Genomic DNA, 17982 nt, shown 5'->3' with positions numbered 1-17982 from the left:
TTGCGGAGCCCCAACGCGGTTTCAGGAAAGGGCGGTCCTGCACAGATGCCATATTTTCTGTCCGTCTGCTACAGCAGAGGTGTAGGGAATTCAACAAGACCTACATCTCTGCTTTATTGACCTGGTCAAGGCCTATGATACCATCAGTAGGCCTGGGCTCTGGGTCGTTCTTCGTGCTTTTGGAGTACCTGACCCTCTGCTCACGATCATTAAGGACCTTCATGATGGTGAGCGGGCCCGGGTAAAACTACGTGGCCGGGAGTCAGAGCCATTCCCTGTACACCTTGGGGTGCGACAGGGATGTCCTCTGGCTCCCACATTATTTAACATCTATTTTGACCACGTAGTTCGTGAAGCCTTCAATAGCTGTACCGGGGGAATCTCCATATGGTACAGATATAATGGGAGGCTAATCGATGCCCGGGTGCGGTCAAGGGATGGCTCCCTATTGCTCAACCACGTTATGTATGCTGATGATTTGGTAATAGCTGCTCAGTCAGAGGAGGAGTTGGAGACGCTGCTGCTGAGACTGGAGCGTGCCACTAAGAGGTGGGGCCTTACCATCAGCCCCACCAAAACTAAGCACCTGCCTGGGTATTTTGTACCATCGGACACTCCACCCCCACAACTCCCAATCGGTGATGGGGCAGTTGTGGAGAGAGTGGAGAGTTTCCCATACCTGGGCAGTGTGCTTATGACTGGCTCCAGTTTAACAGCAGAGGTCTCACTCCGAATCAGTCGAGTGGCAATATCTTTTCATCGGTTGCGTAACGCTGTGTGGAAGCTACCTGGTCTGTCGCTCCGCACTAAGCTTCAGGTCTTCTCGGCCACGGTCATTCCCTCCCTTCTCTACGCTTGCGAAACGTGGACCCCCCTAATGGAACATCTTCGCCGGTTAGAAACATTTAGGCTGGCCTGCCTACGATCCATCCTGGGTTTAACCAGACTGGATTGTGTGAGGAGCTCACAAATCCTTGAAAGATCTGGGCAGGGTCCCATCGGTGAGCTCCTCCGGCAGGCAAGGCTGCGATGGCTGGGTCATGTAGCCCGCATGCCCAGCCACCGCATGCCGAAACAGCTTTTGTTTGGCCGGATTGAGGGGGCTAAGCGGGCGCGGCACGGGCTAGAGAAGAGATGGAGTGATGTGGTACAGGAGGACGTGGAGCTGAGTGGACTTGCCGATGACTGGTACCAGCGGTGTCAAGATCGGCCTCTGTGGAGGAGGCTCGTGAAGGATGCTACTGGGCAGTTGGAGGCAGTCGCCCTCCAACAACAACGGAGGGCGGAGGAGCGACGCTCACAACAACGAGCGGAGCGCCGGGTGGCTAAAGCACAGCAGGTTGGCACAGTAGGGGGCACAGGTGGTGCATCAGCCAGTCATCTCAGTCAGTCGACCCGTGGCACCTGGGTCTGCCCAGTGACCTCCTGCCAGCGGGCGTTCGACACTTCACGTGGCCTCACGGTGCACATAGCCTGGCACAAGCGTCGTGGTGACGTCACCGCCACTTAGTTGGCGAATGGCGGTTGTTGTTGTTGTTGATGTGCGTGCGTATGTACGTGTGGGCGTGTGTGTGCGCGTATGTGTGTGTGCATGTGGGCGTGTGTGTGTGTGTCTGCGTGTGTGTGTGTGTCTGCGTGTGTGCGTGTGGGCGTGCGTGCGTGTGTGTGTGTGTCTGCGTGTGTGTGTGCTCACCTTGTCCCACTTTCATGACAAGCTTCCATGCCCAGCGCCTGGCAGGCTCCGCCTATCCGGTTGTCCAGCCCCTCCGGCGTGCCGTCTGACGTCGCTGCAGACAGGCAAAGACAAAGATCCCCCGAGTAGCCTTCACGGACCGCCGCAGGGTGGGGGCAAGGGCTGTCCGTCCTGAGCGGCAGCGCCGCCGCTCAGGACGGGGCAGGTGGGGAGAGAGACGCAGAATCCAAATCTACAGCAGCAGCAGGTGTCGTCAGAGTCGGGATTGAACCCACGACCTCCTGCGTACCAGGCGAGGTAGTTAACATCTCCTAGCCACCGTGATGATGATGATGATGATGAGAAAGAGACGCAGACTCCAAATCTACAGCAGCAGCAGGCGTAGTCAGGGTCGGGATTGTAGTCAGGGTCGGGATTGAACCCACGACCTCCTGCGTACCAGGCGAGGTAGTTAACATCTCCTAGCCACCGTGATGATGATGATGAGAGAGAGAGAGATGCAAAATCACAATCTACAGCAGCAGCAGCAGGCATCGTCAGGGTCGGGATTGAACCCACGACCTCCTGCGTACCAGGCGAGGTAGTCAACATCTCCTAGCCACCGTGATGATAAGAGAGAGAGACGCAGACTCCACATATACAGCAGCAGGCGTCAGGATCAGGATCGAACCCACGACCTCCTGCACAGCAGGCGAGGGAGTTAACATCTCACGTTTGTACGTGCGTGTAAGTGTGTACGTGTGTGTGTACGTGTGTACATGTGTATGCGTGTGCGTGTGTGTGTACGTGTGTGTATGCGTGTGTACGTGTGTATGCGTGTGTACGTGTGTGTGTACGTGTGTACATGTGTATGCGCGTGTGCGCACGTGTGTGCACGTGTGTATACGCGTGTCTGTGTACGCGTGTGTGTACGTGTGTGTGTACGTGTGTGTGTACGCGTGTGTGTACGCGTGTGTACGCGTGCGTATGTACGCGTGTGTACGCGTGTGCGTGTACGTCTGTGTGTACGCGTGCGTGTACGTCTGTGTACGCGTGCGTGTACACGTGTGTGTACGCGTGTGTGCGTGTACGCGTGTGTGCGTGTACGCGTGCGTGTGTACGCGTGCGTGTACGCGTGTGTACGCGTGTGTACGCGTGTGTACGCGTGCGTGTGTACGCATGCGTGTGTACGCGTGTGTACGCGTGTGTGTGTACGCGTGCGTGTGTACGTGTACGTGTGTGTACGCGTCCGCGTGTACGCGCGGCGGGCCCCCTCACAGATGACGTAGTAGTCGTGGCTCCGCTTGAACTCGAGGCCGAAGAGGTGGGGCGAGAACTCCTGGAACTTGACGGTGTACTTCACGTGCTGCTCCGGCTTGTTGCACGTCAGCAGCAGCGGCGAGCCCCGCATCGTGCTGCACCCGCTCCGCCTGCTCCCGCGTCACCAGGTACAGCTTGAAGAACTCCACCTCGCCGGGGCCCGCGGGGCCGCCGGGGCCGCCGGGGCCGCCGGGGCCGCGGGGCCGCCGGGGACGCCGGGGCCGCCGGGGCCGCCGGGGCCGGCCGCCACTCGCGGGCACACGACGTCCATGCGGTCGCCGATTCGCGGGTAGACCACAAGCCCCTCGGAAGAGTGGAACCTTGGGGAGGGAGGGAGGGAGGGAGGGAGGGAGGGAGGGAGGGAGGGAGGGAGGGAGGGAGGGAGGGAGGGAGGGAGGGAGGGAGGGAGGGAGGGAGGGAGGGGCAAGAGACGATCACTTCTAGACGCGATAATTCATCGCAGGGGGAGTCGTCGCCCACCAACCCACGATGCCGTCAGGCGGCTCCACAGCCGAGGGCGAGAGACCAGCGGAGCCCCCGGCCACTGCGTGCCCACAAGCCACCATCACCACCACCATCACCACCACCATCACCATCATCACCACCACCATCACCACCATCACCACCACCACCACCATCACCACCACCATCACCACCACCACCATCACCACCATCACCATCACCACCACCATCACCACCATCACCACCATCACCACACCATCATCACCACCATCACCACCACCACCACCATCACCACCATCACCACCACCATCACCACCACCACCACCATCACCACCATCACCACCATCACCACCACCACCATCACCACCATCACCACCATTACCACCACCACCATCACCACCACCACCACCATCACCACCACCATCACCACCACCATCACCACCACCATCACCACCACCATCACCACCATCACCACCACCACCACCACCACCATCACCACCATCACCACCATCACACCACCACCACCACCATCACCACCATCACCACCATCTCATCACCATCACCACCATCACCACCATCACCACCGTCACCACCACCATCATCACCACCATCACCATCACCACCACCACCATCACCACCATCATCACCACCACCATCACCACCACCATCATCACCACCATCACCACCACCACCACCATCACCACCATCACCACCACCATCACCACCACCACCACCATCACCACCATCACCACCATCACCACCACCACCATCACCACCATCACCACCATTACCACCACCACCATCACCACCACCATCACCCACCACCACCACCATCACCACCACCACCATCACCACCATCACCACCACCACCACCATCACCACCATCACCACCATCACCACCACCACCACCATCACCACCATCACCACCATCATCACCACCATCACCACAACCACCATCACCATCACCACCACCACCATCACCACCATCACCACCATCACCACCACCACAGTGATCTCCATCCAGCAGTGGATAGACCGTGGTTGTGATGGTTACACTCGGAGACGGATTCGGGAAAACACACACACGCAGGGTAGAGACATCGCCGCCACCACCACCACCATCACCACCACAGTGATCCCCATCCAGCAGTGGAGTGCAGGAGAGAGGAGAGTGAAAGTGGGAGGGAGGTGATAGAGAGAGGTGGGCGACTGGGCCGTGTGAACTAACTCGAGGTGCAGCAGGGAGTGGGGGGGAGGCGCTGAGCGTTTCAGCGGTGCTGCCGCTAACTCGACACTCACGGCACTTGCCTCAATAGCCTGCCGAAGGCTACACGGGGGAAGGAGGAGGGGGGCCTTTGTCTTTGTCTGCGTGCGCGTGAAGGAATGCGCGTGCTTGCGGGGGGGGGGGGGGGCAGGGGGAGCGGTGGGTGTAGTGGTTAGCGCCACGCTGCGCCACGAACCCAGGCAGAGAGGAATCCAGCATTCGTATTCCCGCTCACGGCCACCAACGCCACCACCGGTGGCGATTATCTGAACCGGTAACCTGGGCACTCCCCTAGGTCGACTCGGCCTCAAACGAGTAGCTGGTGTGGCGGTGGTGTAGTGAACATCGCCACTGGGGGGAGACAAAGGCGGTCGGGCGTGGTGCTGGTAGCCTTCACAGGTGCTGCTGCTCGCTGTAACAGCACTTGCCCCTACAGCCTGTTAGAGGCTACACGGGGGATCTTTGTCTGTGTCTACCTTCACAGGTGCTGCTGCTACTCGCTACTAACAGCACTTGCCCCTACAGTCTGTTAGAGGCTACACGGGGGATCTTTGTCTGTGTCTACCTTCACAGGTGCTGCTGCTACTCGCTACTAACAGCACTTGCCCCTACAGTCTGTTAGAGGCTACACGGGGGAGCTTTGTCTGTGTCTACCTTCACAGGTGCTGCTGCTACTCGCTACTCACAGCACTTGCCCCTACAGCCTGTTAGTGGCTACACGGGGGACCTTTGTCTGTGTCTACCTTCACAGGTGCTTCTGCTACTCGCTACTCACAGCACTTGCCCCCACAGCCTGTTAGAGGCTACACGGGGGACCTTTGTCTGTGTCTACCTTCACAGGTGCTGCTGCTACTCACAGCACTTGCCCCTACAGTCTGTTAGAGGCTACACGGGGGACCTTTGTCTGTGTCTACCTTCACAGGTGCTGCTGCTACTCACAGCACTTGCCCCTACAGCCTGTTAGAGGCTACACGGGGGACCTTTGTCTGTGTCTACCTTCACAGGTGCTGCTGCTACTCACAGCACTTGCCCCTACAGCCTGTTAAGAGGCTACACGGGGGACCTTTGTCTTTGAAGAGTGGAGAGAGAGAGAGGGGGGGGAGAGAGAGAGAGGGGGAGAGAGAGGGGGGAGAGAGGGGGGGAGAGTAGAGAGTAGAGAGAGAGGGGGGAGAGAGGGGGGGAGAGAGAGGGGGGGAGAGGGGGGAGAGAGGGGGGGAGAGAGGGGGGGGGAGAGAGGGGGGGAGAGTAGAGAGTAGAGAGAGAGGGGGGAGAGAGGGGGGGAGAGAGAGGGGGGAGAGAGGGGGGAGAGTAGAGAGAGAGGGGGGGGAGAGAGGGGGGGAGAGGGGGGGGAGGGGAGAGAGGGGGGGAGAGAGGGGGGGAGAGTAGAGAGAGAGAGGGGGGAGAGAGATTGGCACCATCTCCCCTCCACCGCGTCCGTGTTTCCATGGCGACCGCGAGGACGCGAGCCCCCCCCCCCGCCCCCCACGCAGCCCTCTATTGTCTACACAGACAAAGATCCCCCGGGTAGCCTTGCAAGGGCTGCCGGGGCAAGTGCTGTGAGCGAGCTGCAGCGATGGGGGGGGGCTGGGTGTGGGGTGGCCAGCAACCACCACGCCCGGCCGCCTTTGTCTCTCCCCAGTGGCGACATTTGCCACACACGCGCACACACACACGCACACGCACACACACACACACACGCGCACACGCGCACACACACGCACACACACACACACGCACACACGCACGCGCACACACACACACGCACACACACACACACGCGCACACACGCACACACACACACACGCGCACACACACGCACACACACACACACGCACACACGCACGCGCACACACACACACGCGCACACACACACGCGCACACACACGCACACACACACACACGCGCACACACACGCACACACGCACACAAGCGCACACACACACTCGCACACACACACTCGCACACACACACTCGCACACACACTCGCACACACACACACAACAACCGCCATTCGCCATTAAGTGGCCCGCGGGCAGGAGGTCACGGGACAGACCCAGGTGCCACGGGTCGACTGACTGAGATGACTGGCTGATGCACCACCTGTGCCCACTACTGTGCCAACCTGCTGTGCTTTAGCCACCCGGCGCTCCGCTCATTGTTGTGAGCGTCGCTCCTCCGCCCTCCGTTGTTGTTGGAGGGCGACTGCCTCCAACTGCCCAGTAGCGTCCTTCACGAGCCTCCTCCACAGAGGCCGATCTTGACACCGCTGGTACCAGTCATCGGCAAGTCCACTCAGCTCCACGTCCTCCTGTACCACGTCACTCCATCTCTACTCTAGCCGTGCCGCGCCCGTTTAGCCCCCTCGATCCGGCCGAACAAAAGCTGTTTGGGCATGCGGTGATTGGGCATGCGGGCTACATGACCCAGCCATCGCAGCCTTGCCTGCCGGAGGAGCTCACCGATGGGACTTTGTCCAAATCTGTCAAGGCTTTGTATGACAGATTTGGACAAAACTCCTCACGCAATCCAGCCTGCTGGTAAAACACAGCATGGATCGTAGACAGGCCAGCCTAAATGTTTCTAACCGGCAAAGATGGTCCATTAATGGGGTCCACGTTTCGCAAGCGTAGAGAAGGGACCTAAAGCTTGGAATGACAGACCAGGTAGCTTCCACACAGCGTTACGCAAGCGATGAAAAGATAATGCCACTCGACTGATTCGGAGTGAGATTTCTGACCGGAGCCGGTCATGGGCACACTGCCCAGGTATGGGAAACTCTCCACTCTCTCCACAACTGCCCCATCACCGATTGGGAGTTGTGGGGGTGGAGTGTCCGATGGTACAAAATACCCAGGCAGGTGCTTAGTTTCGGTGGGGCTGATGGTAAGGCCCCACACCTCTTAGTGGCACGCTCCAGTCTCAGCAGCAGCGTCTCCAACTCCTTCTCTTACTGAGCAGCAATTACCAGATCATCGGCATACATAATGATTGACCAATAGGGAGCCATCCCTCGTCCGCACCCGGGCCCTGATCAGCCTCCCATTTTATCAGTTCCAGATGGAAATTCCTCCGGTACAGCCTGCAGGTTAAACCCAGGATGGATCCCAGGCAGGGCCAGCCTGAATGTTTCTCACCGGAGCGAAGATGCTCCATTAAGAAGGTCCACGTTTCGCAAGCGTGGAGAAGCGAGGGAGTGACCGTGGCCGAGAAGACCCGAAGAAGCTTCGTGCGGAGCGACAGACCAGGTAGCTTCCTCACCGTAGCGTTACCACACCAAGACCAGACCGCAGGGGCTGGTTGCCGTAAGCGAGCAACGCCAATGAAGGCTACCGGCACTGTGGCACACGAGGGGGTGGGTGGCTACCAGCAAACACGCCCGGCCGCCTTTGTCTCCCCAGTGGCGATGTTTAATTACACACCGCTACACCAGCTACTCGTTTGAGGCCGAGTCGACCTAGGGGAGGCCCGGGACCGGTTCAGATAATCGTCACCGGTGGTGTTGGTGGCCGTTGAGCGGAAATCGAACTCGGGTCGCCGGGTTCGTAGCGCAGCGTAGCGCTAACCACTACACCCACCGCTCCCCACGCAAGCACACACACACACGCACTCACACTCACACACACGCACTCACACTCACACACACACGCACACACACGCACTCACACTCACACACACACGCACTCACACTCACACACACACGCACATTCACACACACGCACGCACATTCACACACACGCACACTCTCACATTCACACACACGCACACTCACGTTCACACACACACACACGCGCACACGCTCACACATTCACACACTCACACGCACACACACACGCACGCACACTCACACACACGCACACACTCACATTCACACACACGCACACGCTCACATTCACACACACACACGCGCACACGCTTACACACACACACGCGCACACGCTCACATTCACACACACACTCACGCTCACACATTCACGCTCACACACGCGTGTTTACACAGAGTTTGCTTGCGCCCATTCACACATTCAGGTGACAACAGGATGAAGTTACACAACTCCCTCCCTCTCTCTCCCCTGCCTCCCTCCGCCTTTGTATCCCCTACCTCCTCCTCTCGCCGTGTACTCTCAGTCTCTCTCTCTCTATGTGTCTGTGTCTCTCTCCCTACAGCTCCTGAACCACAGAGCTCCTGAACCACACAGCTACTGAACCACAGAGCTCCTGAACCACACAGCTACTGAACTACACAGCTCCTGAACCACACAGCTCCTGAACCACACAGCTACTGAACCACACAGCTCCTGAACCACACAGCTCCTGAACCACACAGCTCCTGAACCACACAGCTACTGAACCACACAGCTACTGAACCACACAGCTACTGAACCACACAGCTACTGAACCACAGAGCTCCTGAACCACACAGCTCCTGAACCACACAGCTACTGAACCACACAGCTACTGAACCACACAGCTACTGAACCACACAGCTACTGAACCACAGTGCTACTGAACCACACAGCTACTGAACCACAGAGCTCCTGAACCACACAGCTACTGAACCACACAGCTACTGAACCACACAGCTACTGAACCACACAGCTACTGAACCACAGAGCTCCTCTGTTCTCTCTGCGCTCTCCCGTCTGGCTTGTTAGTGCGGCTCCGATCACAGCCACCATCACACAAAGACAAAGATCCCCCGTAGAGCGTGAACAGATTATAGGGGCAAGTGATGTTAGCGAGTAGCAGCAGCACCTGTGAAGGTAGACACAGACAAAGCTCCCCCGTGTAGCCTCTAACAGACTGTAGGGGCAAGTGCTGTGAGTAGCGAGTAGCAGCAGCACCTGTGAAGGTAGACACGGACAAAGCTCCCCCGTGTAGCCTCTAACAGGCTGTAGGGGCAAGTGCTGTGAGTAGCGAGTAGCAGCAGCACCTGTGAAGGTAGACACAGTCAAAGGTCCCCCGTGTAGCCTCTAACAGGCTGTAGGGGCAAGTGCTGTGAGTAGCGAGTAGCAGCAGCTCCTATGAAGGTAGACACAAAGCTCCCCCGTGTAGCCTCTAACAGGCTGTAGGGGCAAGTGCTGTGAGTAGCGAGTAGCAGCAGCACCTGTGAAGGTAGACACGGACAAAGCTCCCCCGTGTAGCCTCTAACAGGCTGTAGGGGCAAGTGCTGTGAGTAGCGAGTAGCAGCAGCACCTGTGAAGGCTACCGGCGCTATGGCACACGTGGTGGTGGGAGGCCCCCCCCCCCCCTGCCCCGTGCTGGCGATGTTCAAACTATAAACTAAAAACTTTAATCTTGTTGCCAGGTGTGAGGTCCCCACTGAGCTCTCATTGAGAAGCGAAGGCAGCTCAACCAAGTGGTGGCTCGTCACCGTTGTCCTCATCACACGTGGAACTTTACAGCGGTGGCCAAATAACTCTCTCCCTCTCTCTCCCTTGAACGCGTTACGTCGTCGACTCTATAATGCGGAGGGGAAAAACCGGGAGAAAAATCCACGCGACCGCGGGGACAGAGAGAGAGAGAGAAAAAGAGAGAGAAAAAGAGAGAGAGACACCACTGACTCGAAATACAGCAGCAGGCGTCGTCAGGGTCTGGATCGAACCCACGACCTCCTGCGTACCAGGCGAGGTAGTCAACATCTCCCTAGCCACCGTGATGATGATGATGATGAGAGAGACACGCAGACTCCAAATATACAGCAGCAGCAGGCATCGTCAGGGTCGTGATCGAACCCACGACCTCCTGCGTACCAGGCGAGGTAGTCAACATCTCCCTAGCCACCGTGATGATGATGATGAGAAAGAGAGACGCAGACTCCAAATCTACAGCACCAGCAGCAGCAGGCGTCGTCAGGGTCTGGATCGAACCCACGACCTCCTGCGTACCAGGCGAGGTAGTCAACATCTCCCTAGCCACCGTGATGATGATGATGAGAGAGACACGCAGACTCCAAATATACAGCAGCAGCAGGCATCGTCAGGGTCGTGATCGAACCCACAACCTCCTGCGTACCAGGCGAGGTAGTCAACATCTCCCTAGCCACCGTGATGATGATGATGAGAAAGAGACACGCAGACTCCAAATCTACAGCACCAGCAGCAGCAGGCATCGTCAGGGTCGGGATCGAAACCACGACCTCCTGCGTACCAGGCGAGGTAGCCAACATCTCCCTAGCCACCGTGATGATGATGATGAGGGAGAGAGAGACACGCAGACTCCAAATAAACAGCAGCAGCAACAGGCATCGTCAGGGTCGGGATCGAAACCACGACCTCCTGCGTACCTGGCGAGGTAGTCAACATCTCATAGCCACCGTGATGATGATGATGAGAGAGAGAGACACGCAAACTCCAAATATACAGCAACAAGCATCGTCAGGGTCGGGATCGAAACCACGACCTCCTGCGTACCAGGCGAGGTAGTCAACATCTCCCTAGCCACCGTGATGATGGTGATGATCATGATGAGGGAGAGAGAGACACGCAGACTCCAAATATACAGCAGCAGCAGCAGGCATCGTCCCCGCTGTCCCCTCGCCAAGTGGCGGTGACGTCGACACGAGGGCCTGTGCTAGGCTCGGTGAACTTTTGAGGCGATCGCATTGAAGTGTGCAAGGCAATCCCTCTGGCAGGAGGTCACGTGACAAACCCAGCAGGTACCACGGGTTGACCGACTGAGATGACCGGCAGATGCACCACCAGCTGTACCTCCCCCTACTGTGCCAGGCTAGGTGCAGGAGGAGGTCACGTGACAGACCCAGCAGGTGCCACGGGTTGGCCGACTGAGATGACCGGTAGATGCACCACCAGCTGTACCTCCCTACTGTGCCAACTTGCTGGGTTTTATCCACCCGGCGCTCCGCTCGTTGTTGTGAGCGTCGCTCCTCCGCCCCCTCCGTTGTTGTTGGAGGGCGATTGCCTCCAAGTGCCCAGCAGCGTCCTTCACGAGCCTCCTCCACAGAGGCCGATCTTGACACCGCTGGTACCGGTCATCGGCAAGTCCACTCAGCTCCACGTCCTCCTGTACCACATCACTCCATCTCTTCTCTAGCCCGTGTCGTGCCCGTTTATCCCCCTCTATCCGGCCGAACAAAAGCTGTTTCGGCATGCGGTGGCTGGGCATGCGGGCTACATGGCCCAGCCAACGCAGCCTTGCCTGCCGGAGGAGCTCACCGATGGGACTTTGTGTCCAGATCTTTCAAGGATTTGTGAGCTCCTCACACAATCCAGCCTGCAGGCTAAACCCAGGATGGATCGCAGGCAGGGCCAGCCTGAATGTTTCTCACCGGCGAAGATGTTCCATTAGGGGGGGGGGGTCCACATTTCGCAAGCGCAGAGAAGGGGCAGGGCCATGACCTTGGCCGAGAAGACCCGAAGCTTCGTGCGGAGCGACAGACCAGGTAGCCTCCACACAGCGGCGTTACGCAGCCGATGAAAAGATATTGCCGCCCGACTGATTCGGAGTGAGACTTATGCTGTCAAACCGGAGCCGGTCATGAGCAGACTGCCCAGGCATGGGGGGAAACTCTCCACTCTCTCCACAACTGCCCCATCGCTCGTGGGTGGCTGATGAGGTGGAGCGTTTGATGACGCAAAAAGACAGAGGTCCCCCGTGTAGCCTCTAACGGGCCCTAGGGGCAAGTGCCGTGGGGTTGGATCCCGACCCTGACGACGCTTGCTGCTGCTGCTGTATATTTGGAGTCTGCGTCTCTCTCTCTCTCCCCGTGGTCGCGTGGATCTGTCTCCGGGTCCACCTCCACATTTCCAATCAACGACGTCACGCGTTCAGAGTATCTGGCTGCTCATGTAAATGTACACGTGATGACGACGATGATGATGATGATAATGATGATGATGACGATGACGACGTTGATGATGACGACGACGACGATGACGATGATGATAATGAGCCTTCACTTGGTTGAGCGATCACTTGTGGCCAGCTTCGCTTCGGAAAAAAAAAATACCTACGGAGCAGCTCAGCGGGGCCCTTACTCTGCTAGAGACGACATTAAATATCGGTACACAAAACAAAATGTTCTTGGGTTAGACCGCGTAAACCATGTGAACGTTGTCTCGTGAAACCCGCCGCCACCCGGCACAGCCAATTTAGTGCGGTTTAGTGTCACGTGCACGGAACGTGGCACAATTCGTTTTTAGTACGGCAGCACGCCGGTTGTGCGTGCGTGTCGGAGAGCCAAGCCACAACATTGATACTCGCAAGTGTAGTGTATAGTGTAGTGTACACTATACACTACACTATACATTACACTATACACTACACTATACACTACACTATACACTACACTATACATTACACTATACACTGCACTATACACTACACTATACACTATACATTACACTATACACTACACTATACACTACACTACTATACACTACACTATACACTACACATTACATTACACTATACACTACACTATACACGAATATACACTACACTATACATTACACTATACACTGCACTACACACTACACTGCACTATACACTACACTATACATTACATTATACACTACACTATACATTACATTATACACTACACTATACACTACACTATACACTACACTATACACTACACTACACACTACACTACACACTACACTACACACTACACTACACACTACACTACACACTACACTACACACCACACTATACACTACACACCACACTATACACTACACTATACACTACTATACACTACGCACTACACTATACACTACACTACACACTACACTATACACTACACTATACACTACTATACACTACGCACTACACTATACACTACACTATACACTACACTATACACTACAGAACGTGGCACAATTCGCCGGTGCCGGAGAGCCGAGCCGCAACATTTCTCGACCCGAGAAGTTGCCGCGAGGCTTTCGCCGCCAATCACAACAAGCGGGTCGTGGCGGAGAAATCCTCGGGCCGACTACCGCAGAGGCCCCTTACCGCAGTGCGCTAATCGCTGCGCCACCGTTCCCGCGCGGCGATTCGCCTGTAGCGTAGCGGTGGACGGGGGAGCGGTGGTGCAGCGGTTGACGCACTGCGCTATCAGCGTCCCTGTCTCGAGCGCGTATTTATTGAGTTTGGCCGCCCACCACCGATGGATGAGCTGGCTGGGCGACGGGCAGCCAGCCGCCGTGGCCATGACAAACGACAGAGACTCACAGCAAGTGGCGGCCTGATACACCGTCATCGCCGTCATCGACACGCGGGCATTTATAGTTCTGAAGCGCACACACACACAGACAGAGAGAGAGAGAGACACACACACACGCAGACACACAGAGAGACACGGACAGAGACACACGGAGACCCGCAGAGACCTACCGAGACACACAGAGATACACACACAGAGACCCATAGAGACACACAGAGACACACAGAGATACACACACAGAGACCCATAGAGACGCACAGAGACCCACAGAGACACACAGAGACACACAGAGACGCACAGACACACAGAGATACACACACAGAAACCCACAGAGACACATAGAGACCCACAGAGACACACAGAGACACACAGAGACCCACAGAGACCCGCAGAGACCTACCGAGACACACAGAGATACACACACAGAGACCCATAGAGACGCACAGAGACCCACAGAGACCCACAGAGACATACAGAGACGCAGAGACACACAGATACACACAGAGACCCAAAGAGACACACAGAGACCCACAGAGATGAATAGAGACACACAGAGACACACAGAGGCCCACAGAGACGCAGAGAAACACACAGAGACCTATAAAGAGATAGAGAGACACACAGAGACCCATAGAGATACACAGAGACCCATAGAGACACACAGAGACCCATAGAGACACACAGAGACACACAGAGCCACACACAGATCCAGAGACCCACAGAGACGCAGAGAAACACAGAGATGCATAGAGACACACAGAGACCCACAGAGACACACAGAGACACACAGAGACACACACAGACCCACAGAGACACGCATAAATACACAGACACACAGAGATACCCACAGCGACACACAGAGACCCACAGAGACACAAAGAGACCCACAGAGACACACAGAGACACACAGAGACCCACAGAGACACACAGAGACCCACAGAGACACACACATACCCACAGAGACACGCAGAAATACACAGAGACACAGAGATACCCACAGCGACACACAGCGACACACAGAGACCCACAGAGACACACAGAGACCCACAGCGACACACGGAGACCCACAGAGATACATAGAGACTCACAGACTAAAATAAAATGTAAACCATTTTTTTGGTATTGTACCAGGTAAGACCCCACTACTGAGAAGCTACGTCGCTCTTATTGTCAGACGGGAGGGAGAGCCTGGCCAACAGAGAAGACAGCGGCAGCTCAAAGAGCTCAAACAGCGCACGCCCCGTGTCGAGTCTTCAATGCGGAGGGGAAATAAAACGGAAGGACCCCCGGAGAAAAAATCCACGCGGCACACGGAGAGAGTCAGGGTCGGGATCGAACCCACGACCTCCTGCGCACCAGGCGAGGTAGTCAACATCTCCATAGCCACCGTGATGATGATGATGAGAGAGAGACACGCAGACTCCAAATATACAGCAGCAGCAGCAGGCATCGTCAGGGTCTGGATCCAACGCACGACCTCCTGTACACCAGGCGAGGTAGTCAACATCTCCTAGCCACCGTGGTGATGATGATGCGAGAGACGCAGACTCCAAATATACAGCAGCAGCAGGCATCGTCAGGGCCGGGATCGAACCCACGACCTCCTGCATACCAGGCGAGGTAGTCAACATCTCACTAGCCACCGTGGTGATGATGATGAGAGAGTGACGCAGACTCCACATCTACAGCAGCAGCAGGGGTCGTCAGGGTCTGGATCGAACCCACGACCTCCTGTGTACAAGGCGAGGTAGTTAATATCTCGCGTGTCTCTCACGACCTGGTCAATACGTCTGAGTGAGGGGGTACTCACAGGCGGGGGGGGGGGGGGTCTGAGGGGTACTCCACGGGGGGGGTACTCACAGGGGTAGTCACAGGGGGTACTCACAGGGGGTCTCACAGGGGGTACTCACAGGGGGGGGGTCCGAGGGGTACTCACAGGGAGGGGTACTCACAGGGGGGGTACTCACAGGGGGGGGTACTCACAGGGGGTACTCACAGGGGGGTCTGAGGGGTACTCACAGGGAGGGGTACTCACAGGGGGTACTCACAGGGGGGGGTCCGAGGGGTACTCACAGGGGGGTACTCACAGGGGGGTCTGAGGGGTACTCACAGGGGTACTCACAGGAGGTACTCACAGGGAGGGGTACTCACAGAGCGGGGTACTCACAGGGAGGGGTACTCACAGGGAGGGGTACTCACAGGGAGGGGTACTCACAGGGGGTTGCTCGAGTTCCAGTAGACGGGGTCGAGTTCAGCGGCGAGTAGGAAACTCCGAGATGGGTGCAGAGAAGCAGCCCAGCAGCAGCTCAGCGCCCACCACACCACGGCCAGCCAGCCCATCGCGGCAGCAGCGGGGGCAGCGGCAGGGGCGGCGGGGGCCTTCCTCAACCTCCTCCTCCTCCTCCAGGCAGCTCACGCTCCGAGTCAGAGTCTCTCTCTATAGATGGTGGTGGTGGTGATGATGGGTCAGATGGTGGTGGTGGTGATGGGTCAGATGATGGTGGTGATGATGGGTCAGATGATGGTGGTGGTGATGGGTCAGATGATGGTGGTGGTGAGTCAGATGATGGTGGTGGTGATGATGGGTCAGATGATGGTGGTAGTGAGTCAGATGATGGTGGCGGTGGTGGCGGTGGTGACGGGTCAGATGATGGTGGTGGTGATTCAGATGATGGTGGTGGTGGTGATTCAGATGATGGTGGTGATGGGTCAGATGATGGTGGTGGTGGTGATTCAGATGGTGGTGGTGATGTTTTCAGATGATGATGGTGGTGATGGGTCAGATGATGGTAGTGGTGATGAGTCAGATGATGGTGGTGGTGATGATGGGTCAGATGATGGTGGTGGTGAGTCAGTGATGGGTCAGATGATGGTGGTGGTGATGATGGGTCAGATGATGGTGGTGGTGAGTCAGATGATGATGGTGGTGATGATGGGTCAGATGATGGTGGTGGTGATGATGGGTCAGATGATGGTGAGTCAGTGATGGGTCAGATGATGGTGGTGGTGATTCAGATGATGGTGGTGGTGATGTTTTCAGATGATGATGGTGGTGGTGATGGGTCAGATGATGATGGTGGTGATGGGTCAGATGATGATGATGGTGGTGGTGAGTCAGATGATGGTGGTGGTGATGGGTCAGATGATGGTGATTCAAATGATGGTGATGATTCAGATGATGGTGGTGATGGGTCAGATGATGGTGATTCAGATGATGGTGGTGATGGGTCAGGTGATGGTGGTGGTGATGATTCAGATGATGGTGGTGCTGAGTCAGGTGATGGTTCAAATAATGATGGGGTGGTAGTGGGATGGTGAAGATTCAGATGATGGTGGTGTTGATTAGTCCCAGTAATGGCTGGTGATGACGGTGGTGATGGTCGTGGCCGTGGCGGTGATGGGATGATGATTCTGATGATGATGGCGATGCTTCAGACAATGACGATTGTGATGATGATGATGACGACGGATGTCCCGTAACTTCGTTTAATGCTCCGAGCCTGGGAATCCACTCGCAAACCCAATGTTTTTCCCGATGACTGAAGATCCTTCAGGGTGGAGTTAAATCCTCCCGGCATGTCCCTTCCGAAACCGGCGTCTCTCGGTTGCACAGCGGCGGCATGAATCCGAAGGGCCACGAAACTCTTGGCGTCTCCGCGCGCGGGCGGGCGGGCGGGCGGACGGACGGGCGAGAGGGCCGTCGCCTACACGGCGGAGAATTTCCGCGTCTTCAAGCAGACGGGCGAGCTTAATAATCCAGGACACGCGTGCGTCTCTCCGCGCGTGCGTCTCTCCGCGCGTGTGTCTCTGTCCGTCTCTGTAGCCGAGACAGAGGCTCGTCTCGGCTTGCCCGTCCGCTTTCTCGCGAGAAGAGAGAGACAGAGACGGGGAGAGCGGGAGACGACACGGGAGGGTGCTCACCGCCTCTCGATTCTCACGTCATCCGTGTCTGCTGTCAATCGGGTCAGTCTATCGGTCAGTCTATCGGTCAGTCCATCGGTCAGTCTATCGGTCTGTCTATCGGTCTGTCTATCGGTCAGTCTATAAATCTGTCTATCTATCTGTCGAACTGGCCTCGCC

The 17982-nt window shown here is 56.8% G+C and overlaps 1 protein-coding gene across 1 annotated transcript; it reads right to left on the bottom strand.

Annotated features, from left to right (window-relative positions):
- Positions 1-362: 362 nt before the first annotated feature.
- LOC116956756 (ephrin-B1-like) lies at positions 363-16872 on the bottom strand. The gene is made up of 3 exons (XM_076058039.1): positions 16118-16872; positions 2951-3312; positions 363-1787 (listed from the first exon to the last, which is right to left on the bottom strand). The coding sequence occupies exons 2-3, from the start codon at positions 3081-3083 to the stop codon at positions 1690-1692; spliced, it is 231 nt and encodes a 76-aa protein (XP_075914154.1). The 5' UTR covers positions 3084-3312; positions 16118-16872; the 3' UTR covers positions 363-1689.
- Positions 16873-17982: the final 1110 nt, after the last annotated feature.

Source organism: Petromyzon marinus (assembly GCF_048934315.1).
Source record: "Petromyzon marinus isolate PM22_M1 ecotype Great Lakes invasive population chromosome 67 unlocalized genomic scaffold, UKy_Petmar_22M1.pri1.0 chr67_unloc.6, whole genome shotgun sequence".
NCBI classification, from domain to species: Eukaryota; Metazoa; Chordata; class Hyperoartia; order Petromyzontiformes; family Petromyzontidae; genus Petromyzon; species Petromyzon marinus.
The sequence above is the reverse complement of the archived record's forward strand: the minus strand, read 5'-3'. Positions and strand labels throughout refer to the sequence as shown.

What these genes read in the sequence shown, in the direction of transcription:
- LOC116956756 (XM_076058039.1), bottom strand. Translation starts at nt 3,083, where the DNA reads ATGCGGGGCTCGCCGCTGCTGCTGACGTGCAACAAGCCGGAGCAGCAC. An exon ending in CCACGACTACTACGTCATCT is followed by an intron (nt 1,788 to 2,950) that starts GTGAGGGGGCCC and finishes GCCTGTCTGCAG; the next exon opens with CGACGTCAGACGGCACGCCG.